The 24,618-nt window shown below is 42.4% G+C and overlaps 1 protein-coding gene across 2 annotated transcripts; it reads left to right on the plus strand.

The window, feature by feature from the left end:
• The first annotated feature begins 1,753 nt into the window (after positions 1–1,753).
• AQP4 (aquaporin 4) lies at positions 1,754–15,555 on the plus strand. Of its 2 annotated transcripts, none has more exons than XM_075141932.1 (5): positions 1,754–1,996; positions 6,283–6,697; positions 7,595–7,759; positions 8,129–8,209; positions 10,814–15,555. In XM_075141932.1, the coding sequence occupies exons 1-5, from the start codon at positions 1,923–1,925 to the stop codon at positions 11,090–11,092; spliced, it is 1,014 nt and encodes a 337-aa protein (XP_074998033.1). In that variant the 5' UTR covers positions 1,754–1,922; the 3' UTR covers positions 11,093–15,555. The 2 variants fall into 2 exon arrangements, with proteins under 2 accessions (XP_074998033.1, XP_074998034.1); XM_075141933.1 differs by having other exon boundaries at positions 1,970–2,162.
• The last annotated feature ends 9,063 nt before the right edge of the window (positions 15,556–24,618 follow it).

A 24,618-nucleotide genomic window follows, 5' to 3' on the forward strand; every position in this document is an offset into this window, starting at 1 on the left:
GTGGCGGTGATCCACTCTGCAGATCAAAAAGAGCAGAGATATGCTATCTGCAAGAAAAGGAAAAGCAATTATTGATTTTGCTAAGCAAATTTTGTTTGTGAACAAACAAAGAGGCCGCAAGAGCTGAGCCTGCAAGGTGCCAAAGAACAAGTGTGTTTTCAGGGCAAAGCTATGAAAGCAACCTGAGCCCTCATTTCAAACAGCCACCTCCAAAACTGGAAAGAAAATTGAGTTTTGTACATGGGCCTTTTGTAGCTTTTGGAACAACAGAGAAAAAGATTTGTATGACAGAAGTAGGCATGGTGTAAAAGGCTGAAATAATCAGATAATGACTTCACCAAATGCAGGTGGGAAAAGATGTGGCACGTTCAAGCTACATCAAGGGAATCCGCAGGTGTTTGAGACAGAGCACTAAAAAGGAGGGTTTTGTACAGTAATTCCTGGCAGAGGGGGAAAAGGAAATAGGGGTAAAAAAAATCTTATGCAGAGGAACATCCTAACTGAAAGCCTTTCACTGTGAGGAACTCCTCCTGCACGCTTGACATAAAAAGTTGGTCTGTGAGTATACGAAGTGTATGATGGGCTTATGTGTCAATAAGACAGTGTTAGGACTTAAGTTTCTAAGGCGTTGTGAGGGGCATAAATGGAAAAACCAAACGCACCAAATGAAAGAGCAGAGCTGTGTAACGATGACTGCAACCCCTCTTGACTAAGCTCAAGACACAAGCAAATTAAGCGAAGCTTGAAAACGAGAAAGGCAAACATCCAGCCAGCTGTTTTGCTTTTGCAATCAAATTGTGAATGTCTCTTGGTATCCTTTATGACACAGCTTTAGGGGAAGAGCAGGCAAACGTGAGAGAAACACCTACATTTGTGCTTTATGATCACCTGCATTTACCATAAACGGTGATCGGTAAGTATTTAACACACAGGCATGACTTTTTTATTGCTGTGTGTACAAATTTGTCCAGGGCATCCTGAGTTGATAGTGTTACATGTTATACTTGCTTTTCACTGGTGTAAATTATTACCTACAATCTCTTAGCAGAAGCTAAGAGAGAACTTTCTGGTCCATGGTTTCCATGCCCGAAGTAGTTCTTCAGATCTTGCACTGTTTTCTAATGGTCAGAAGGATTATCTGGTACAGTGTGTCCCGTAAAGGCTGGCTGATCATCATGACAAACTTTGATTCTTTCTCTGTTGCTGCATGGATGCATGGCAGTAGATGTAGTTTCTTTGTGCATGCTATTTTAACCTTGTTGAACACTTGAACATGTCCCTTAAAATGTTTTCTATATAACTTATGCACAGATTCTTTTATTGCATGCAAAGGTCTAAGCCACTGGAAAAAAAGGATTTTCTAGATATTTTGTTCCATTTTCACCCTGTCTTTGTCAAGTGACAGTTTCTATGCATTCTCTAACAAAATAATTGTGCCTGGAAACTTACGCAACCTTGGTTTTTTTCTGATTACGTGAAGGGCTGTTTTTTCATTGGATTGTTTTCATGCTGTAGAGTCATTGGGTTCTTCTCAAGGTGGGGACCATCTGAATTCCCTCACCAGCATCATGGTCTAATTTCAACAAGTTCTTTTCAGTGGGCTCCATTGGCTTTCCACACTAGGCAAAACTTTGTTGAATTTAGCAACTTCCAACAAATGAAAACACTTTGCCCCTTTTGTAACCAGTAGAGTTCTAGTAAGGTACTAACAGGCATTTTAGAAGGATAAAGCTCCCTGGCTGCAGAGTTGCTTAGACTTTTTTTCCTTCAATACAGCATGTGGGAGAGAAGAAACCGAGAAACCTTTGAGTCCTTCCCAATGCTGTGCAGCCCCCTCTGCAGAAGCACGGGGGCTTGCTTCGGCCCTGGCTGCTTCTTTTAACAAGCAGCCGCGACCCCCCTGAATTAATCTGCATATTCACATGATCGCGACTGACCCGCAGCCGGTGCTCCGGCGGCAGTTGCTCAAGCACCCTTCGCCCGCCGGGAGCAGCAGGTAGGGGAGCGCGGCGCTGGCCGGCCGCATGGTCGGGAGCCGCGCCACCCCCCCGCCCCGCGCCCCGCGCCCACCCCGGCCAGCGCCGCTCCCCCGCGCCCGCGCTGCCGCGGCTCCGCGCCCGCCGGGGAGGCATGAGCGACGGAGCGGCCGCTCCGCGCCGCGGGTGAGTGCGCGGCGGGGCGCGTAGGGAGGGAGGGGGCGGCCCATCCAAACCGAAGGTGACTCTATGGGAAAGCTTTGGGGAAGAGGGGAGGGGGGTGCGCGGCTGCGGGAGGGGCGCCCCTTCTCCGGGTCCGCGGGGACCCCCCCGGTTGTGCGTCCCCGGGAGGAGTGCGCTGCCGGGTCGCCCTCGCTGCGCCGGCGGGGGGCTCGGGGTGCTGCGAGCTGCCTTTGCCCGGCGTTCTGCACCGAGGGATGGCTTCCAGAGCACCGGGCTCCGCGGGCGCCGGGCTCTCCCTCCCCGAAGGCGCTAACGGAGCCTGTCGGTCGTCCTTGGGTTTTAACACCAGAGGTGCGAAGGGGGGCAGAGGGTGGCAAACCCCCTTCTTTTCCGCACCCTAAAACTTTGTTTTGTTCACCACTTGTGGTCCTGCGACGGAGAGGCGTGTGTGCAGAAAGCCCAGCTCCCGCACAGCCAAAAAGCTGTGCTGCTGGACTCCCAAGCCTTCCCTTCCCACCTCCTGTAGCTATCCATGTCAGTCGCTCATTCAACATCGTATTGGAAAATGAGGCGAAATGGTTATAAGCAAGCCCTGCGATAGTGCATTTGTTTGGGAACCGTAGCCTGTCCCCCTCCTCCCCCCAAGTTGGCAAGCGGGTGCCTGATGTCCATTTGAGCTACAGCTGGCTGTGCCAGCGCACAGTAGCTGGGTTTGCTGCAGAGATGCCACTGTAAATAGCTGCCGCACGCACAAAACTTCTGTGCGACAGCGGTGTTGTGTGGAGTGGCTGGCTGCAAGCCCGTGTCCAGGCTGTTTGCTCTGCTCCTTGAAACGATAGTAGTTAGAAAAGGAAGAATTTTAAAAATACCGTTTGACTTCTGTACTGAAGCCTTTGTTGTTATTTATATTGTTACGGCTTTGAAGCCGTAATCGTGCTTGCAGCCCTGATGGCAGCGTGACCTGTAAAAACCCACCTTGCATCCTCCCAGGCACAGTCCTCTGTGTAATCTTGTAGTCCAGACCAGAGCATTTCAAGTGTGGCCACATGTGAAATTAATGTGTGACCATAACAAGAAATTGTCTTTCTGTTTTTCTCTTGTATTTTATATTTATCTAAGACAACCATGAACAAGAACTGCTCCAAAAATTGTTTTGCAGCTTTGATGGCAAATCTTATCTGCTGGAAAGTCATGTGTCGGTTTCAGACCTGGCACAGCCATCACTCTGTCTCATCTGAAGCCTTTAAATTAACTGCATGCTGAAAAAATAGTGGATGTTGGAGATGGTGTTGATTTCTAAGTTGCTGATAGCCTTTGGATTTAAGTGAAAACCTGGACTCAGGACTCAACACAGTATTAAGCTTTCATTAACATTTGTAGGGTTTTTTTGCTGTGGGGAAGAAAGGTGTGCAGTTTGAAAGAAAAATTTGGCCATGACAGCTGGGCATTTTGCTGGGTGTTGAAATCATAGAAAAACAAACTGCTTCAGAAAAACATGTGTGCATTAAAAATAGATGTTTAGATCATTAACTGTCAAAATATGGCTGACAGTGTAGTTCTACCATTTTGATTTTTTTCCATGTAGCATGCTGTTTTAGAAGAACAGAAGCTTTCTTTATGTTGATGAGCAAGCTTCTGTGTTTGAGTTATGCTTTTGGCTTGCACGCAGCATTTTTGCATTTTCAGGGCTATAAATAATATTGACTGAATTGATTGGTCGTGGTCTCAGCTGGAGAAGCAGTATGAGATCTGCCCTTAATAACTGGTAGCCTCCTTCTAGACAGGCCCATCAGCAGTTCAGTAGAAGGTGTGATCTGGATCCTCCCTGTCTCTCTCCTGCACACATGCGTGCACGTGCACACAAACTGACTCTTAATATGTTCTTCCAAGATGTTCCACAACTAGAGGGAAGCTAACTGGACAATTTTAATACAAACACCCTTTTCTGTCCACTTCTACAGGATGAAGGAATGTAACTAATTTGCAGATCTCGCTATTCTCTGCGTACAGAAAGAGATGATCAGGCATACTCGGACAAAGAAGTCAGGAGTCACCATACCTCTCTCCCCCATGCTCCAAAAACCTACATTCCCTCCATAGTGCCCTTAGTGGTTGGAAATTTTGCAGAAGTCTGGAATATGACACCAGGGCTTGCATTTTGCTTAGCAAGCGAAAGCTCAGGGAAATCCAGGTTGCATCCCAGCTGCGCTGGGGGTGAAAGGGTGGATGAGTGCCACTTCCCTTGTCTGTGCATCCAGGTTTCTTTTCAATGGGCTTCAGGGTATGCTTCATCCCTACATGAAATGTTCTCCTAGGACATGCCCTGGGGAAATGAGCTTTTCTCAGTATGGATATAGCACCTCTGTCTTACTCAGGCCACTAAAATAAATTATTAGTGAGGAAGTAGTAAGAGTGTCAGAGGTAAGTCTTTAGGTTTCAGTGAGAATCTGGGCATACGGTTCAAAGGTAAGGACGACCAAATACCTGTGAGCTTCAGCATTGGGGGAGGCAATGATTTTGGAGCCATTTTGAACAAAAAGTCTAGTCTAGATAGTTGGTCATTAACTGACTGTTAATATGAGATCTTACAAAAACATCTTTCCATTTCTCTCGAGTTTGGAAGATTTTGGGGATGGCTTTGTTCTCTTTTGAGGTTCTGGCTTCAATCCTCTAGCAGAGCTCAAGTCCCACTCAAGTCTCTCAGATCACTTCACAAGCCCTTTACAACAACCATTTGCAGGAGATAATGTAATTCTGGTTCTCATCTGACAGTCTAGAGAACTGAGATAGAGTTCAAATGACCTATCCAAAATACGCAGTAAATTAGCATCAGAAATGAGACAGGGAAACAAATTATTTGCTCCAGTCGCAGGATTAAATTGCCTTTCCCTAACTCACTGCAACTGTTAAGAAATTCATGGGCCATTCCTCTTACAATAACTTGAAAAGGGCAGACATGCCTTTTATGCTTCTTTGTGATGTAAGTGGTATGAAATATGCATTGTAGCTCAGTTACCTTAGATAACTGAGCATAAATTCATCCATCTTCCACTTGAAATTCTGTTCCCAAATGTGGCAGCTGAATTTCTTTTGTTTTCTACTTTTTGGAGGAGTTGGAGGGTTTTTTGCTTTTGTTTTTAGAGAAGAATCTTGTTAGCATTCCTTAGAAACTCATTAAAATGCTTCCCTTTTGGCTTATTCTCCTAATTTATTAATACCACAAATAACTTTTCTTTGGTGACCCACTTTCATAGGTATCTGAACATCTAGCAAAATTGTAACTCATCGGGAAGGCAGTGTAGACTAACAAATAGCATCTCCAGACAGCGAGGAAAATCAAGACACTTCTTTCTTTGCCCCACAGAGTTCTACACACCACACATACAGAAAATATTGCTCTATTCCACAGCTTACTTGGCACCCTTAGCCAAAAGAAAGTACTTTATTGATTGCATGATTGATTTAAAGGTCAGAATTTAGGATTGCATCTATTCTCCTGGCTGAATTCAATTTTTACCCTACACCCACAGTGAAGAAACTGCTCTTTGCATAAATATAAATTGAAATATTGGTCTGTGTGAGTGTTCAAACAAATAGACTTTCTCTTATAGCTCCCAGGGCAACCTCCCAACACCACACTGCTGTCAAAACCATTAGGGTTCGACTAAGATAATTCAATAACAAGCAGTATCGTACCTGCTTTGTGAAAAGTACAGATTTGCTTAGAAAAAGAGGATACCCACTGATTTAATGAGCATGATGGTCAACAGGCCACTGGAAGTGGTAGGGCTGTACAGACTCTAAGTCAGGCAGAAGTCAGCTAGTGTAGGAGAATGCACTTGTTTTCATACTCACTTATTTCAAAAGATACAGAGGTTGCTTTTTGTGAACTGAAGTTATACAGACAGACTCATCGCAAGGGGTGATTAATTACCCTGTGACACTCGAACACTGGTCATGTTTTAAGGGCAGCCTTCTCTGAGAGTGCAGTCTGTGTTTGTCCCAGCCCAAGGATACTCAGCATTGCCGCCTTCTCTCCAAAGTCTGCTGGATAGCAACCCCCTAACAGGAGAGCATAAGGCTCATTTGGTGACTTCTGATGAAGCTTTGTTTTCCTTTTCAGTAAGTGTGGACGTCTGTGTAAGTGTGAGAGCATCATGGTGGCGTTCAAAGGAGTCTGGACTCAGCCCTTCTGGAAAGCCGTTTCGGCAGAATTTTTGGCCATGCTCATTTTTGTCCTCCTCAGCCTCGGCTCCACGATCAACTGGGGTGGAGCAGAGAAGCCCCTGCCTGTAGACATGGTCCTTATCTCCCTCTGCTTTGGACTCAGCATTGCAACCATGGTGCAGTGCTTTGGACACATCAGCGGAGGCCACATTAACCCTGCTGTGACTGTGGCAATGGTCTGCACGAGGAAGATCAGCCTCGCCAAGTCCGTCTTCTACATTCTTGCCCAGTGCCTGGGAGCCATCGTGGGCGCAGGCATCCTTTACCTCGTCACACCCCCAAGCGTGGTGGGAGGCCTGGGAGTCACTGCGGTAATCACTTCTCCTCCGGCTCTTGAACTAGACTAGCTTAGAGCCTAAGAAAATATAATCAGTGTCACGCAGAATAGAGAGGTTTTAAGAGCTTGCTGGTTTATTTACAACATCTAGACAGGGCTTACAGCTCTCCTTAGGATTGGTTTATGCAGCGTAATATCTATAGCTGTTCTTTTTATAGAAGTTCTCTTTCCCAGAACTTCCCCAAATCTGATGTCAGCAGGTAATGTTAATTTACATACAAAATTTAAATAATATATGTGTGAAATGCCATTTTTATATGGGCTGGGGAGGGGGAAATTAATTCTATGCCATTATGATGGGGGTTGAAAAAACATCAATTTAAAATGACATACTTTTGAAATAGATTGTGGCTTAGATTTCAGCTTTGTTCTAAACTAATAAGGAATGCCATCAGTTAGCCCTGTTGCAGGACTTATTAAAAATGCACTTGAGCCGCACACTGCTTAATTTTTAATTGAAATTTAAATTAATTAAGTCAGGGCTAATTAATGAATTTATAATTGAATAGTAAATTACAGTGCTCCCAAGAAAAAAAATGGTGAAGGGGAAGTGCAGCATTTGCAAATCCCTGTGTAAAAATAAACTATACTTCTGCAGTCTAACTTTGAAGTTCTTTTTGGATGTTACTGTTAAGCCTTCTGTTCTCAGTCCAGCGGTAATTTTCCATGGTTCTCAAAATAAAAAAAAAAATTAAAAAAGAAAGGGGGGGGAGAAAAGTGTGGGGGACCTGTACCTCTAAATTTCATTGTTGTCTTTCACTGCGTACTACTTAGAAATACCTTTCATTGAAATACAATTAGTGTATGTGGTGGCTTTCTGATTTACAAATCATCTTTGTTTCATCTCCGGTGTTTCTTTCCCTTCTTCCAGGTACATGGGGATCTTTCCGCTGGCCATGGACTCCTGGTGGAGTTGATAATTACATTCCAGCTGGTTTTTACTATTTTTGCCAGCTGTGATTCAAAACGAAGTGATGTCACTGGTTCAGTAGCTTTAGCAATTGGATTTTCTGTTGCAATTGGACATTTATTTGCTGTAAGTTAATGGCTTCTCTTTGAAAAATAGACCCCTTGTCCCTTTATGACTACTTCAGAAGTAAATGGAAACTTCTGTGGCCTTTATAGCTGCTATAGCTATGTAGCTGCTATATTCTTTATGGATCCACGCCAAACCCCTGTGGAGTAGCAGGAGGGTCCCCTTGGGTAAGGTGTTGCATCAGAGGTTTTCTGCCTGTTTATGTGATGACTTTGTTAATTTTGTGATAAGACTTAGGAGAGTGACAATACTTGCTGTCAAGATTAGAAGCCATGCAAAACCAGGGTGTCCCCATAGTAAAGGACTAGCAGAAATGGAATAACTATCTTCAAGACTTCAATAACAGGTAATAATTTGTCTCTGCTTTAGATCAATTACACCGGTGCCAGTATGAACCCCGCTCGATCATTTGGACCTGCTGTCATCATGGGGAGATGGGAAAACCAATGGGTAACTCTGCTTTCATGCTTCCTCCACCACAGCGACAAACAGCTATCGGGATTTTTCATACATCGTTTGCTTTTAGTTATCTATCCCCGTACGTCCCATAGAGACCATCACTGAAGAAGACAGGCGCTGACCTGCCACAAGCTTTGGTGTAACTAAGCTCCTCGCCTAGGACTGCAGTGCAGTATGCAGCGCGTTGGAATAGCGTCTTGCTATTCAGGGGCTGCTTTGTGGAGGTAGTAGCTGGGGTAGAAAGGAAATCATACAAAAAGTTCAAAACCAAAGAAAAAAAAAGCAATCCAGCGAGACTGAAAGAACTGAACTGCTAGAAAGAAAAATCCTCCGAGGCGGATTGCAAACCCCCCAGTCACGCTGGTGAGAAGTTATGGAAGTAATTCTGTCAGCTTCACGTTTCACCTGGTTCTGCAGCAAACTGGGGCAGATGTATAAAATGAGAGCAGGGACCCTCTGTGATCTGGTTCCCAGGGGAGAACCTGCCTCGGCAAATGCCCGCAGTGAGAGATGAAGGGGGTGCAACCTGGTCTTTGCAGACCAGACCAGATGTTACCTGCTTCAATTTGAAAGCATCAGCTTAACTAGGAGTATTTGTGCAGGAGACAATTTATAAACAGATTGTGAATGATGCAGTCGTTTTCTGTGGCATCCCACTATTAAAAACCAATGCACATTTTATAAGGGAGAGATGGATGGCAGCTCGGCCTCACCTAATTAAAGCAGTCCTAGGAACACTTTCAATGCTAACTGTAAGAGCTGCATATTACAGTGCATATAAGGATTTTCTTGATTTTTAAACTACGAAGCCCACATTGCTCCCACTGCAGCTAATAACAGAAATAGCATTGTCTTCAGGCCCTAAGGCTCCAATTCTGCAAACACAATACCATGTGTAACTTTGTTCCCAAGAGTTATCCTATTGAGGCAGATTTACCCAGTGATCAGTGAATGGCTTGTTCGTACGAAAAACTGCTGTAGTTTTTCACAAGATTAATTATCCATACTCTGAGGGAGCCTGTAATTTATAACTAAGGCTATAAACAATAAACAAATGTACCATGGAGAAACTTTTAGGAGAAGCTCAGCTACTGTCCTGGTCACTTGGAACGACGGCCTTTTGTCCTCCTCCAGAGCAGTGACATTGGCATGCCATTGACAGAAGCCCGTGGGCTTCTCCACCTGCTAATGTTGCAGAACCGCTGCATGTCATACTGAAATGGATAGGTACCCTACAAAGTTGTGTATGTCGGTTGTATTTGCTTATTCAAATTAGATCATCAGGTAGGTGACTGCTTGTTGGATTCTGCGGGATCAGAAGCCAAATTTGGTTTCTTTTGGAAATGTGAGTCTGAAATACTGAAGTAGAACTGTTTGTGTATACACTAGGAAAGGTTTTGTTTCCTCAAAAGTTCATTGTCACCTTGGGTGAAAATGCAGAAAGAAAATCAGGTTTTTTCTACATTGGTGTTTATTTTGTGTGTCATCTTGCAGACAGTCTATATATGTTGTCTACAGCTGGCATTGAGCGATGAAAATTTAGAGGAGGCCTCTTGGAAAGAGGTGGATCAATAAAACTTGACAAAACTATTTCTCTTTGAAGATGTGGACCTGCTTCTCAATCATCTTACCCCTGCTAGTTTAAAAGCAACGCTATGCCAGAGCAACTCTATGTTTTATGTGACTACAGAGCTGTATTTGACAAGTCATACGTGACTCCACCAGGATCTGTGGCCTTTTTTGTCTCAAGAAATGTTATAGCTATGGTTGATCCAAATAAGGATGATGAAGAACCTGTACTTTTATCTTATTGGACAAATTTAAAAAAAAAAAGTTAAATCTCCCATAAAGAGGCCAAAAAAGCTGCCTTCTATTAACAGGAGGAGGTGGGACAGCGAGAGAGGATGTCTGTGTGTCTGTCCATGGGACGTGTCCATAGCTTCACTGCTGCTCAGCCGGTCTGCCCCAGAACATTGCTAACCAGACGTGTAGTCTGAAATCTTGTTCAGTCATCAGGGAAGTAGTAACTCTGCCTCACTGACACGTCAGCATAGGTCCCTCTTCTCCTCTGCTCCGTGGGGTCCACTCCCTAAATGCTGTCACGAGAGGAGTTTCTAGGGAACAGCTGCACCCACGGACGCGAGGTGGTTTAGATGACTGGATTCAAGGTGACTAGGGAGTATTTCTGAAGGGGGTGAAAAGATGTGAGAGAGAGACTGGGAGGAGGCAGAAAGAAAAAAAAATTATCTAACACTAATGCCATTAACTGCCTAAGAAACTGCCTTTTAACCAACTTCATATGTGATTTTAGAGCAGTCACTTAATTGCTGAGCTCCAGGTCACCATCTGTGAAACCTATGGTAGTTACACTTCTCTGCCTCATAAACTGGTGTGATGGCAGATTTCATCCCAGTTCATGACAGCCAGGGAACTACGTGACCATGCATTTCTGGAGAGTTGGTTTTAACAAGTGGGCCAGGGCATTGTGCAGAAACTTCTGGGTGAAGCCTGTAGTGACATGCTTTTCTCTGAGACCCTGGCTGCTTTATTTGCTCTAGAGCTCAATGTCTGTCTTTTTTCCACCTCTTTTTGCAGGTGTATTGGGTGGGACCAATAATAGGAGCAGTCCTTGCTGGTGCTCTTTATGAGTACGTCTATTGCCCAGACATTGAACTCAAGCGCCGGTTTAAAGATGTCTTCAGTAAAGCTACGCAGCCATCCAAAGGGAAGTACATCGAGGTGGACGATAACAGGAGCCATGTAGAGACCGATGACCTGATCCTGAAGCCCGGTATAGTTCATGTGATTGATATCGACAGGGGTGAGGACAAGAAGGGAAGAGATCCATCCAGCGAGGTGTTGTCTTCTGTATGACTAGCAAGAAGCACTGAAAGCAGAGAGCAGCCTGTTAGCACGTCCACAGATATCCTTCCACCTATTAAAGAAACAGATCTCCTCTAGACTGAGCATCTACATTTCTTAAAAGGTGTGGTGTGGGCAGCTGCATGGTAGTGGTGTCACCAAACCATACACCTGCTCAGTTGGAAGATTAGGACTTTGCTATAATTAGGATTCCCCATCTATTATTGCAAATTAGGAGTTGTTCCTAGAATTTTCCTTTCCTTCTTTCTGGAGCAACCCCAAAGTCAAAAAAAGAGATGAAAGCATTCTCCTTTAATAAATCAGTCAATAATGAGATAAAGATAGAGATGTTTAACATTCAGATTGACAGTTAAGACATATCAGGAAATGCCTATAGACGTGAAGACCTACTTATCAGATTGTTCTTCTGACACTTAATTGGCTGTTGTCAGCTCCGATTAGAACATCTTGTCCATTAAGCGTTCTCTGCGAGGTTCAGGGACAGCACCAACAGTATTTAAGAGTTTTATCCACAGTCAAGCAAAGGAGTATTGTTTCCACTCCTGTACATCACTATTGCTTTGCAAACTACCTCTGAAAAAATGATACTTTAATAGGTTTAAAAAAAAAAAATCAATCAACCCATCAAATTTCACTCATGTGATTTGCAGTATAAAGATATTACCTTCATCCCTTCCCGAGAGTAAATACGCTGAAATTGAATGTTCAAGTCTACTGTAATAAGGCTGCAAAGCATTTGACTGTACTTCATGCTCCCTCTTGTCATTGTCTATCTGGTGAAACATTCTCCTGGGGTTTGACTATTGACCACTTAGTGTTAGCAGACTCTCAAGGTCATGCAAAGAATATAAAGGCTTTCCTGTTACTTAATAACTCAAATAAGAGATACCACAAGAAAAGAAGGCATATCTGTTTTCAGTGCACTTGTTCAAATACACATTTCTGTGCTAATTTATGTAAACTAAAGGTTTAAATTACTTACCTACTTTCTTACAAGATGGTTGAAGATATGGGGTTTTTAATTTATTAGTAATGTAGAGGGTTTTTAACTTTTAACTGTATTGAAACACTGATTGGGAAATATTTTTTTATAACGGATGATAAAAATATGACTGCTGCTGGCTTTTTGTTGTAACTGATGCCTAACTATTTGAATGGGATGCGTGCTTGTTCCAGTGTTCATATAGTCTTAATTACACCTCTGGCAAAGATTTCTTTATCTGTTGTTAGGAAAAGATGCAAGTGCTTGCAGGGTTTTTTAGGGGGAAAGGGACATGGAATATGTTCAGTAATCAGTCTTTCCCGTATAGAAGTATTTTGACAGACATAATCACCCCAGCAGAACATTTCTGAAAAGCTGTTACTGACTTACTGCTTTTGTTTCTGATCAGTGGCTTTGAGTTTTACAATATGCAGCTGCAGAGCAGTCAGTAGCATGGTATTATTACTGTAATTATATAGTTTTTATTTTGAAATTGAAATGCTGCTCCTGCCTATTTAGCAATAAGAGGGGGAAAAAAGCATTAGCCCTGACTGTGGGTTGTAATAGCCTTGTCTGTTCTTTGACATACTCTACATGCAATCTTTATTACAGGGAATTAGATGTTTCTAATGAGATAATAAACCACTGCTACCCTCAGATCTGTGCACTGTGATCCAAGGGCAATTCTACTATCCCAACTTGCAGCACTGTATAGTCCCAGCATGTCCTGCCGTACTCATTTTCCTAGTTTCACACTTTTCTTCTCTTAAACCCTGTTAGTGTGGCGCAAGCTCTCTGCGTTGAGCATGAGATTCATGACTCCTTCACGCATTTGCAGTTGGGCCATGATCTCTCCCTTATTCCACCCAGGCACAGCATGTAGCACATGCGGGCGCAGAACAGGGCTTCCCTGGGTGACCCGGCGACAGCCCCGCTCCCGACAGGTGAGCCCTCCCGCCAGACACGCTCCCCGTCACATACCTGCTGCAGCATCACAGCAGCGGCTGCCTGTGGAGTCTGGTAAAACAGCTGATGTTTGTCCTTAGCTGTGCCCCGACACAGTGACAGCATCACGGTTCAAGGGCATGAGCATGGTTAGAGACCTCCAATGTCAAATCGCAGATAAGAGCTCCTTCCCACAGCAAGGACTAAGTCTCCTGGAGAAGGGTAACACAGATGTGGTGTTTAGACCCCTGCATACCTCTGCTCGGATGGGTAAATACCATGCTAAATAGATTCAGCGAGGAAGATCAAAACTTGTGGGGTTTTTTTGTCTAGGCATTTGTTCTGCCTTTTTTTTTTTTCCCCCTTCAAATGCTGTATTTGTTAAAGGGAGACTTTGATTAAACCTTTTGCATGGCTTAAACAGGTAAAGTAAAGAGTAATACACATAGCAGTGGTGGATTTTTAAGCAAAGGTTTGCATTTTTGTATTTAAAGACACTCCTTAGAAGCTCTTAATTTGTGAATTTTGCATGGTACTGTGTTATTTAAATAAGAAGTTGTGATTTATTTTATGTTTAAGGGTCCTTTACACAAATGGCTTCATTTTCCTCAGCCAGCCCGATTCTGCTGCCAAGGTGAGCATAACACGAGCATAGCACCAGCCACCTCAGTTAGGAGGATATTTTCCTTGAAACACTTTATTAATGAAGTGTGGCAAACACTCAGAACCAGTCCTAGGAGAACTCCTCGCTCAAAGAGAGTATCGGAGATAAGATACTCCTGAAAAGATTAGGTGAAAGAAGGGAAGCTAAAATAAAGAGACCACTAGACAGTAAAGCTTGTTGCCATGCCATTGGGCATCAGTAGGAAAGCAAGATACGGTAGGTCTGCTCCTGCTCCCACAGAACAAGACTCACGGAAGAGTTTGTCACGGACTACAGTGGAAATGATCCTGAGCTTTTCTGGGGCCTGATGGCTTCTCTCTTGCACTTCACTGTGTTTTTTCCAAAATCAGAGACTTTCAGCAAGATACTTAATTCTGGAGAGAGATGCATTCGACTTGAGGTTTATGACCCACCCTAAAGTAAATCGCAAGGAGTGGCTGTCATCACAGCCAGTTCTGCCCCACTACAAGAGATCACCATCCACGTAAAGGAACATCACTCTTCAGCATCCCTTAGGACTTGATTTAGCTTTGACCTGCAGGGATGTGTGCTTCTCTAAGTTGTTTTGCAGTGGTATCATCACTCCACGATAGTCACATTTGGTTAAATAATAGACTAGCGTGACCTTTTTATGGATTGGAAATACTTCTGCCTTAATATGATTTTAAAATATGTACTTTAATACTGTTTGAGATTTATGTTCTAAAGGCCTTCAGCTTTTAAATTGCACCTCATAACATAATGTGGTGTCCTCTTAAAGTATTTATTGGTTGGGGTTGGAAACAGTAAATGTCTTTTGTTTATGATGATGGATGGGTATCATAGGAAGTCTGCCAGGCATGTCGTCATTCTGGGGTCCTAAAAAACCACATGGATGAATCTCTCACTCCTCCATGATGATACGATTATTTCCAACGCTATGTTTGCATCTTAACCAACACATTCAAAATATTTATACACTGGGTTTCGGAGAAGGAAGGATGGAAGCTAAGGGTGGTTACCCTGAGGCACACAAATAAGTTTTGGGTTGCATGAACTCTGAGGAGTTTATCAGTCAAATTCTAACTATTTTCAGGGGAAAAAAAAAAAGAAAAAAGAAACCCTGCAGCATTTGAGTTGTCATCATAACCCTTCTCCTGTTGAAGTATTTGGGAGCTGTATTCCAATCATTCAGTGGAAGCAGGAGTGAGACTCATCTCATGCAGTGTTTAGGCTTGTCACGTGTATTTGCATATGAGCTTTTCAAAATGTGTTTTATTTCTGATTACTAATAATTGCCACAGTATTTGCTTAGAAAGCTAGATGGCCTTCAGATTTCCACCTTTCTAGTGCTTGGTGGCAGAGCAGTCGCTGCTGTGCTCTGCAACATTTTACCTGCAATCTGTGTAACACATTCAGGATATTATACACCATCCAGTATTTTTAATCTAAATAAAATACGTGAGAATTTTACGTTGTGAACCTTTCTTTCCAAGGTGAGAGATGAAAACACCATGCACAATTTTTTGTATCTTAAATCAACCTGTGTGTATCTGAGTTTCTCAAGGACTTACTAAATAGACAAGATGCAAATATAGACTGAACTATTTGTTACCCACTTACATGATCTAAATCGTACTGAATGCAGTCTGTAATTTAGGACAAATGCGGTAAACTGTGTACATGAATTTTTCCACAAGACTGCTTATTGTTGAAATGCTTAGTCACCATGGTATCAGAACTAATGTTATAGGACTTAAAATTTCCGTATGTAATATTTGGAATAATCTACTGAAATACACATTATAAAATAATACATGATTATCTGGTTCCCACTTGTATTCTACTGTATCTCACATTACTGTTTCAAATAAATTATCAGTTAAAAAAAAAAAAGGCATCATGTGGTCACTGTAAATGTTTAATGATCCTGAAATATAAGGAAAAAACCCAATCCAGGATGTCTAAGAGGAGCCTGGAAGTGTGTGTAGCTGAGAATGAATGATTTACTGTGGAAAAATATTCGTCAGTGAAGAGAGGCGATTGTGAAAGAGATTTAGTATCTGTATGGAAACAAGCTAAACAATTAGAGCAGAAGTTATGCTGCTACATGTACATCACTGATTTTGCTAGATGGTTTTAAAACTCATAGGAGTGGTGGAGGCCTAAGGTTTTGCAAAAGTGATAGCAATGACACGGGCACTTCAGAGTCCTTCCGCTAAAGCATGGCTTGTGAGACCAAGCTCCCATGAGGAACTTCAGCAATGGAAATCAGGTCCTGTAGCAATTACATTTCTGGTTGTCTGGCTCCTTGCTTGGAATGCAAATTTTAGCTCCTGAAACGTGTATGGCATTCATGGAGGAAATTAGAATCCTGAAAATGATTAATATGAAAACCCATCACCTGGGATAGCATCTAATCAGCAGGAAGAGCTGAAAGTGGGCTTGTACCTGAAACTCACCCCTGACAGAGGTTCGGCTGTTGCCTTCAGCTTCTCCATACCCAAGCTCCAGAGGCACCTCTCAAGAGGGTTAGGGGGGTGTGGGTCTGTGTGCGTGGCATATATCTTACTGCACATGTGATCTGTACCTTACTGAACGAGGTTCCCAAGGGAATTTAGGCAGAACTTACAAAATTATTTTGGGGTCACAAACACATCAGGTAGGAGCCACTTTGACATTTTGGGAGACTCACAAACAGGAATCTGGGTGTCTGGAGAGTTAGAAAGGCAAACAAGTAGTGATGTAACTGTCTGCAGAGTTAAGATACAGCAGGGTCTTGGGAGGAAGAGGAAAGCAACCGTGCGGGCAAGGGAGAGCTTTGTAGGGTACCTCTTACCCAGTGTTTGCTGGCACTGTGGTATCACTTACAGGATAAAAACATGGTCCGTGTTGTATGAGGACATGCACATAGGCTTGTGGGATCACATCTGAGCCATGGCTGAGCCGTGCTGGGTGAGTGATATTCTTACTTGAGCTTCAGCAGCAACACTGGCTTCAGCAGCGACAACTGCAGACGGCAACTGTGGCTTGCTCATCTTAAAAAGAGAAGTTAGAGCGTAGATATTCCCAATATCGGCTTCCTTTTGAACCCTCCTTTGGCTTTAGACTCCTTTATCTGTTGCAGATTGTGGCGTGTTGCAAGCGTTATAAGCTGCTTTATTTATATCAGACTGATAACTGTTATCTTGGCTATTAATTTGTTTTGACCTTTCTTGCCTCATTAGAAAAGCAATCCTTAGGAGTACAAAGACTGTGGAATAATCTAGCTAAAAAAGCAATCACAAGGTTCTTTTGAAAGGTGAAAGGAGCTTATATTATTTGTCTCTCACCTTGCCACGTGTGATAGGCAGAGGCTTTCTGTGGCTGTGCCTGGCAAACAGAGTTCCCAACCGCTCTTCTCCACTCACGCACAGCAATGACCTTCCTATGATGCTTCATCTCTACTTCCCTTTTGATATGAAACTTCATAAAAAGCTCTGGAATTCACAGTATGTCTAAAAGTTTGTATTAACAGACTCTATGTATGCACAGACGTGTGTGTGAAGATGCACAACTTTGCACAGCCATTGGATTTACTCCTTCCTAGCAGTGGACAACATCAGTGGGTAAAACGGTGGGAGGTCAGTTGCCATTTGAGATTGCTGCATGCCCCACTGGGATCCTAATGACTCGGTCATTTATTTCCACTTATTTCTGAGCCATATGGCTTTCAGCTTGAAGAGGGGTCACGGCTGTCTGCTGCCATGGAGCCAATTGGGTTCTGCTGCTCTTCCTCTCAAGGTTCATTCGCCATAAGGCTTTTTTTTTTCCACTCTTGAACTATTGAAAAATTGATTACCTTACACATTTTGGAACCTTCCAGCATGAGAAATATTTTACCCTTATCCCATTCTACCTTAGGGTTAGCCCCATTTATTCTGTGGGGATTATTTCTTTATTTTGGAACAGCAAATCTCAAGGCATTGGGGATTCATTCGTTTTTCCTCAAAAAATTCTTTTGATAATTCCGGTGATATCTCCACTATTCTGTTCCAGTGCTTAATTATTTCCATTTGCATGGTATCTCAGTGCGTAGCTGTCTAGTGGTCCCATCTTCAGATGGGAATGTATGGTTATTTTGGTTTGTTTTGCTTTATTCCCTGCCTTTCCCACTGAATTGCTCATCAGAACAGGAATGAGATGGTTTAGTCTCTAGAGCCTCCTTCTCTGAGCTTCTTCAAGCTGCTACTGCCACTTGGGACTTGGGGCCACTTTCTCTAGGCAGCAGCAGAGTTGCCCCAGAGCAGGGCATCTCATCTGCCTTGACTTGCCAGAGCTGCACAGTACACAGGCTAAATCCTGTTTTAGCTTCACAGAAGAGATGAAGTCGGTTTGCACCAGCCAAACCCAGTCTTAGACAATTGCGGTAGAGAAACAGTGTCCCAGGAAAGAAGTAATCAATTTTCAAAAGATGGGATTTGGGCTTGTGGCAAGTCCCTGGGCTCTGATTTGCAAGAAAAACATCAATAGGAAAACTGGAACAATGGTCGATTGGCCCTGTAAGTTCTGAACATATGCACATGAACATCCAGTCAGAAAAAGCCTAATGCTTCATGATTAAAGATGACAGAGTAGGGACAAAATGAACTCTGGAGATCAGGAAGATGTACATAGATGTTGGACTCTGCTGCTGTTTGCCCACAGGTATTGCTCCAGAGAAACAGCTGCACAGCATCTTCTCAGAGCTGAGTCAGACCAGCTGTACAGGGTAGGATGCACACAAACACAAATGTTTCAGACACAAGGCTTTTTTGTTTTTCTCCCTCCTTCCACAGCTGCCCAGCATACTTCAGATTTACTGGAGGCAAACATTGCTACAGCATAAATGCAGAAGCTTCTCTAGCCTCAAGACTAAAATGTGAGAATAAAGCTTTGTGTCCTCCAACCTTTTAGCTTTGAAAAAGCCCAGCAAATACCATGGAGGGAGCTTAAGAAAGGAGGTCAAAAAGTCCGTCTGGATCCCTCTGCATCCTAGTCATTCCTAGAGCTACCCTTAGAGAAGCGATCCATAGGTTAATTTATCACCGTGTAGATAAAATATCCCCCAACTTCTTTTACCACTAGCCTTTCTGAGCTAAAATAAATATCTTTTGGTTGAGCGCAGCTGAAGAACATCTAAGGTTTATATAGCAGCTATTGCTATTGTGTCTGAGTGGTGAGGAAAAGGTCAAAAGGTCTCCCCAGTTAGAAAAATTGCTTTGTGTGTTTGTTTTGAGGGGGGGAGTTTGGTCTTTTTTCCTCTTACAGAGCTCTGTTTCTTTCAGGTTGTCCACATTTTATTCTATCTTTTCTACAGGTTGAATCCTCAAATGTTTCATGGAATTAAGTAGAACAATTCATTTTCTCATCTAGCAAAATCTTTCACTATCCTTTTCTTTTTTTCTCTTTATCAAAGAAGATCACTTGAAGATGCTTTAACTTTTCTGGCTGTTTGACATCTTTGCTCTGTAGGATCTGATGGCACCCTCCATTGCATGGTCTCCATTTGTCTGTATTTCCTCCTCCAGAGACAGCTGTCCCTTCAATGAATTTGGAACCCTATGGGGACTGATGAGGTTTTTACAATGAAGCTCCAAGTATCTGAATTTCCGATTCAGATTCTTCATTTTCACTTCAGATGGTATTTTTTGTAATAAAATACACACAGTTTCCATGAACTTTATTTCATGATGGACGTAAATTTTTCTTCTGAGTCCAGCCCTTTTTTATACATTTTCTCAACATTTTGCTAATTATTTAGACTTTATCATTAAAAGCTCCATATTTGAGAAAATTGCCTAAATAATGTTCGTGTTTCTTATATTCCCTTCCATTTGTTTCTCATTTTCAGTGTCTGAAGGGCCAGCAATTTTTGTGCCAACACCATGTAAACATTGTGTAAAGGGAGAAAACTCACATTCTGGCAGTTATATATGGCATAGCTGGAGTCTTAGGTGCTGGAAGGAGCCTGAAAAGCTGCCATTTTATATCCCTGCAAACACGAACTTTAGTCAACAGTGAAACATCTCATAGGTTTCAGGGTTAACTGGGAAATGTATAATCCTAACAACACGAGGTGAAAACCTAGATACTAATTTCCAGTTTTGCACTCAGAGGATGGGAAATCCACATCATATCCCTCAGCCCCGGAAAAGGCTCCCAGGTGATTTGTCATGTACAAAATTTGCCTTGTACAATCTGGGGCTGAATCAGCTCAGAGGATACATCTACTAAACATTTGAAGGTTCCTTTGCCATCACCAAGACCAGAGGTACTTTCTGTTCAGAGTGTTTCCATGGGCAGAAGATTCAGAGTGAGCAGGACTTCATGTGTTTGAACTCATTTGTGGGTTTAATGCAACAGTGGGAAAATAGATAGAGGGTCATGCATGGCCAAAGTCAATGAGGAGGCAAGCTGAGGGCAGGCAGAGAAGGGGATGAGCACTTGGCAAATCAAGAAATGAGCTGTGTTGCACTGGGCTGCTCCCCAGACATCTCCTGTAGAGCCATGCAAACAGAGTTCTTACCTCCATCTCCAAGAAAGGATGTGGTAGAAAGACCTAAATAACCATAAGACTGCCAGTTCCCAGAATAAAATCCTATAGCTAAAGCAGCTTTCAAATACTGAGCCCTGCAGTTCTAGGAAATGGTTAAAACTATTTTTACAACTACATTTATATATGCCTCTACATATAAAATTTTAATATTTACATTTACATATATGCATATATTTTATATATAATATAAATATATATATTTTTATACATGGTTTTATATATATACACACAGTTTTATATATATACACACAGTTTTATATATATACACACACATATGTGTGTGCATATATTACAAATGGTTAAGCAGTCTTGAAGTGCTCTGGTTACCCCACAGATTTAATAGTAAACTTTAACCGGGAAGATTACACAGGCAACCTGACTCCCATTCTTCTTTTCTGCACATTGGTATTTTCTCTCTTATGAGTGTTAACATTTCTCTAGACAACATAAAGTGTTTATTCTGCAGATAAATCTGAAAAGGGGAGGCCTTGTCTGCTCTCATGGTTGTTACATTGACAGCATTTTCCTGTGGTTTGATTTAACATGAAGCTACAAATGCTCTCTGTAAGTATCAAATCATTACACCTGCACTGAGTAAATGTAGTACAACTTGCTTGTGCTGAAACATGATGGTTTTCTCTTTCCTGCTTTGTACCTTCTTGAAGGCAAATCAGGTCAGGAAGTCCTGAAGATCAGCCAGTTCATCTCAACCATGGCTGTAGGTCTTACCAGATCCTTTCCTCGAGAACATCAACTGAACTATCTAATACAGAGAGTTCTTTTTTTTCTTTTTTTTTTTCTTCTCTTTTTTTGTGTGTGGACCCTTCTATCTGCCTGGAGCACCTCTGGTGGTGATAATCCATTGACAAAAACAACCACAGGGACATTTTAAATTCCGTTTTTTCACAGACCAAACTTTACCAGTGAGGTTGATGCCTAAGAGACATCTGTATAACCCAGGCATGGTGATTTCTGTAGGTCAGCTATTTTTCTTCTACAGACCTACATCGGAACCTAAAGGAGGGCGGTGCCAAAAGTACAATCTTGATCATATACATTTACATTGTGGCTGTGCCTCTCCTGTCCCTCCTTAATGGCAGTAGCGGGGCTGTAAAAACCTGCTCAGTCACAGGTGTGACTTTTTGGTTGATGGGAGAGAGCTCCCTTCTCCTTGTTCGCTACTGCCAGCTCTCCTGACTGAAAAGCCTGCAGATTCTGCTATTCTTCAGCTGCCCCAGGCCCACAGATTTGAGTTTGGGGTTGAAAGAGATCATTAATGAGTACTTGGGGACACATAGCTGCTGTTAAGTAGGGGGAAGGTTAAGTTTGGCTGGGTTTGGTTTGATTTGGTTTGTGCTGTCTATTTGGAGAAAACAAGACAAGACGACCAGCTTTACCATAACTGGCATGCCAAATCCAAAATATTACCAGTTGTGCAGTAGGACTCAGAATCACCATATTGTCTTTTTAAAGTTAGATGTGTTTTAAATTAAAAACTTTTTGTTTGTCTGATTTTTTAAACCTCATGTGATGATCTGTGCAACTGTGAGAGCTGGAAGCATCCTCAGCTGAGACTCCAGGGTTTAAAGAATACACCCGGGCTGATAATGAAACAATTTACGAGTAGCAATGATGTTATACACTTGCATTAGCCCTTCCTTTTTAATGATGCTGTGGTTCTGTAACAAATGAAGCAGGCGAAGTATCTCCACTGGGAATGACTCTGGGATTAAATGCTGCCAGGGGATTCAGGTGGTCATTCCTCTCACAGCAAAGCAGGGGAGCTTGAAAAATCTCTGGACGGGGCTAGATCTGTTGATACCAGAAGTCTTGGACTGCATAATAGGAGATGGCCTCAGGTGGCCTGGAAGCTGTCTCAGACAACGGTTAACATAAATTGCCAGAGATGCTGCAGTAGTGGTGGTGGTGTGCTCTGTGCAGTGTGACCCTGCTAACATAAATTCAAAGAGACTATGGGAAAAATGTTTGTGTTAAGAATAAGATTTGTTTTAAAAATAGATGGTGAAATAAAGAGCACGGAAGTCGGCACTTCAAAAGACACTTCACAGCAAGCAATATCTCACATTAAGTGTTTCACATTAGGAATTGCACTGTATTTTAGTACTTTTTCTTCAATTTATCATTCCGAGGAGTCCCTCAGAACATTCCTTACGTGACCCTCAGAGCTTTTGTCAAAATCCAGTTGCAAACCAATCTCATAAGGGAAGCAGGAGTTTATGTTGCTAATTAATAAGGCCAACTCGAAGATGATCTCACAGTCCCAGAGGCAGCAATAAGTTGTTCTAATCTCTGTTAAGAAATGAGATCTCCTTTTTCTGCAGGATGTCACCTACTCAGTCAAACTAATGTATGGAAACAAAGCTGTAATGTTGTGCTGCGAGGATAAGTCAGTATCCTGTGCAATGACAGCAAAAAAAAATTATTCACATGACAAGATGATGTGCTCTAAGTCCCCGTTACCAGAACTGAGGTTAACCAACTGATGTGTGCTCCATAAAGCAGTCAAGCTCTTTGGAAGAAGCAAATCTTTAATCTAGGAGTCAGTACTCTGGACCCAAAGGTCTGCAAGTCCTTTCCTCTATCATCGACACAGACAAAGGCTGTGAGATCTTGAGAAGAAGTTGTCAACATGCGTGTTTTCAATGACTGTCCTCCTCACAAGCATAGGCACAGTCTATGCTCACCTGCATGGTTTTCTAGCAACTGGTTTTAAGCCATTTCTCTTTGTGTATGCTGCTGTTGAGTGCACTTGCTGTGCCAAAGATTGAAATAGTTCCAGTGTTCATAGGAGCAGCAGTTGCTGCTAAGAGACTTCAGCATATAGTTGGACATGTTTGCAGAGATCCAGTGAGAGTAGATTTGGGTATCACTATCCTGTTCCTTCATTTTGCTCCAGATTACCCATCTCCCACAGAACCTGGAAAAGAGCAAGTGAGTGCTCCTCAGTGGAAAGCAATCTTGGTTAAGCCATCTATGACAATTATTTATACAGAGCTGACAGAGTTTGCACTGATACATTTGAAGACTGTTCACATGGTCAGTTCTAGGAGCTTTGCTCAGGAGGTAGCAAAGGGACAACAAGACACTAATGATGCCCATAACTCTTAGACTCTTCTTCATGAGGATGTCTGACCATTCCCACAGTCAGCTGGATAGAAAAGCAACATGCAGCGTGTGCTAAGAGCATGCCATGTCTGCAAGCAGTAAATGTTCTCCAAGTATTTTTAGGGAATTCCTGGTATAGCACATTAGTGCCATAATACTTGAAAGTAGATAGTTTCATCTTCTTGACAACAACCAGGCTGACAGCAATATACAGGAGCTGTGGCATTTCCAGCAGAGATGTGATAATAACCTTATCAACTTATTTAGGAAGGCTGTGAGTTTTGCTCCTTGACATAGATGTTTATCACTTTTTATTACATGCCATTCTGTACCAGCAGGTCAGATTATCATTATTAGGAGTTAACTGTGGTATGATAACCTGGAGGTCAGGGCTTCACTGTGCTAGAAAGTGTGCAAGTATAACAAAGAAATTATCTCTGTCCCAGAAGCCTGGCACTCAAACTAGCGGGCTGGGGAATGAAGGGAACATGAAACAGTGCAGAGACAGCCAGGAAAGCAAAAACATCAAAGCAGGTGTGAGCTGCAGGACAGTCTCTTCAAGTTTCTGAAATGCCTCACTGATACAAGAAATCTTCCAATAGATTGAACTTTTACTGAAAGTTCAATGTGTATGTTATGGACACACATAAGAATTTGGTATGTTTCCAGACTTTTTAAAAAAGGAAAGGGAATGACACAGAATATGTTTGCAAAAAAAAGTTACCCTTTATCATTATGGTAAGTACCATTTGAATACAAAGGTATTAAATTCCTTAATCTCTTCCCTGTATACTTATCAACATCACTAAGTACAGAAAAAAATGCTGAGTACATCCAAGGTATCCTTCTGTCAGGGACAGATTGTTTCCCACAGTTCATGTATAAATACTTTTCCACCCTACCTGCAGAAGGACTTTACTGTTTTTGCTCTGAAAGTCAGGAGTAGATTTGTGGTAGCCTCTGCTTATTTCTATTTCTATTACCCTGTTTCTATTGAGCAACGTAGTCTCTCTTTATTCAGTAAGTCTATGGTCTTCAAATATCATGTTTTTTTGTTAATATGATTTTAACCAAAGAACACCTATTGTTCTTGATTTACATGTTGATCCCTTCAGCTCATTGATAATTTTTCTTATTTTTGACCACACTCCTGATACCGATATTGTCAGAATCTTTTTAGGTCTGAGACTCCTTGCAAAAATGCTGCTGATGTGGCTCCTGTGACACACACTGAGAGATCTACA

This window comes from Calonectris borealis, chromosome 2 (genome assembly GCF_964195595.1).
Source record: "Calonectris borealis chromosome 2, bCalBor7.hap1.2, whole genome shotgun sequence".
Taxonomy (NCBI): domain Eukaryota; kingdom Metazoa; phylum Chordata; class Aves; order Procellariiformes; family Procellariidae; genus Calonectris; species Calonectris borealis.

Bases quoted from the DNA above. Each gene is read 5' to 3' on its own strand.
- AQP4 (XM_075141932.1), top strand. From the start codon at position 1,923: ATGATCGCGACTGACCCGCAGCCGGTGCTCCGGCGGCAGTTGCTCAAG. The intron at 6,698-7,594 runs GTAATCACTTCT...CCCTTCTTCCAG, and splicing joins GAGGCCTGGGAGTCACTGCG to GTACATGGGGATCTTTCCGC. The intron at 8,210-10,813 runs GTAACTCTGCTT...CTCTTTTTGCAG, and splicing joins GGAGATGGGAAAACCAATGG to GTGTATTGGGTGGGACCAAT.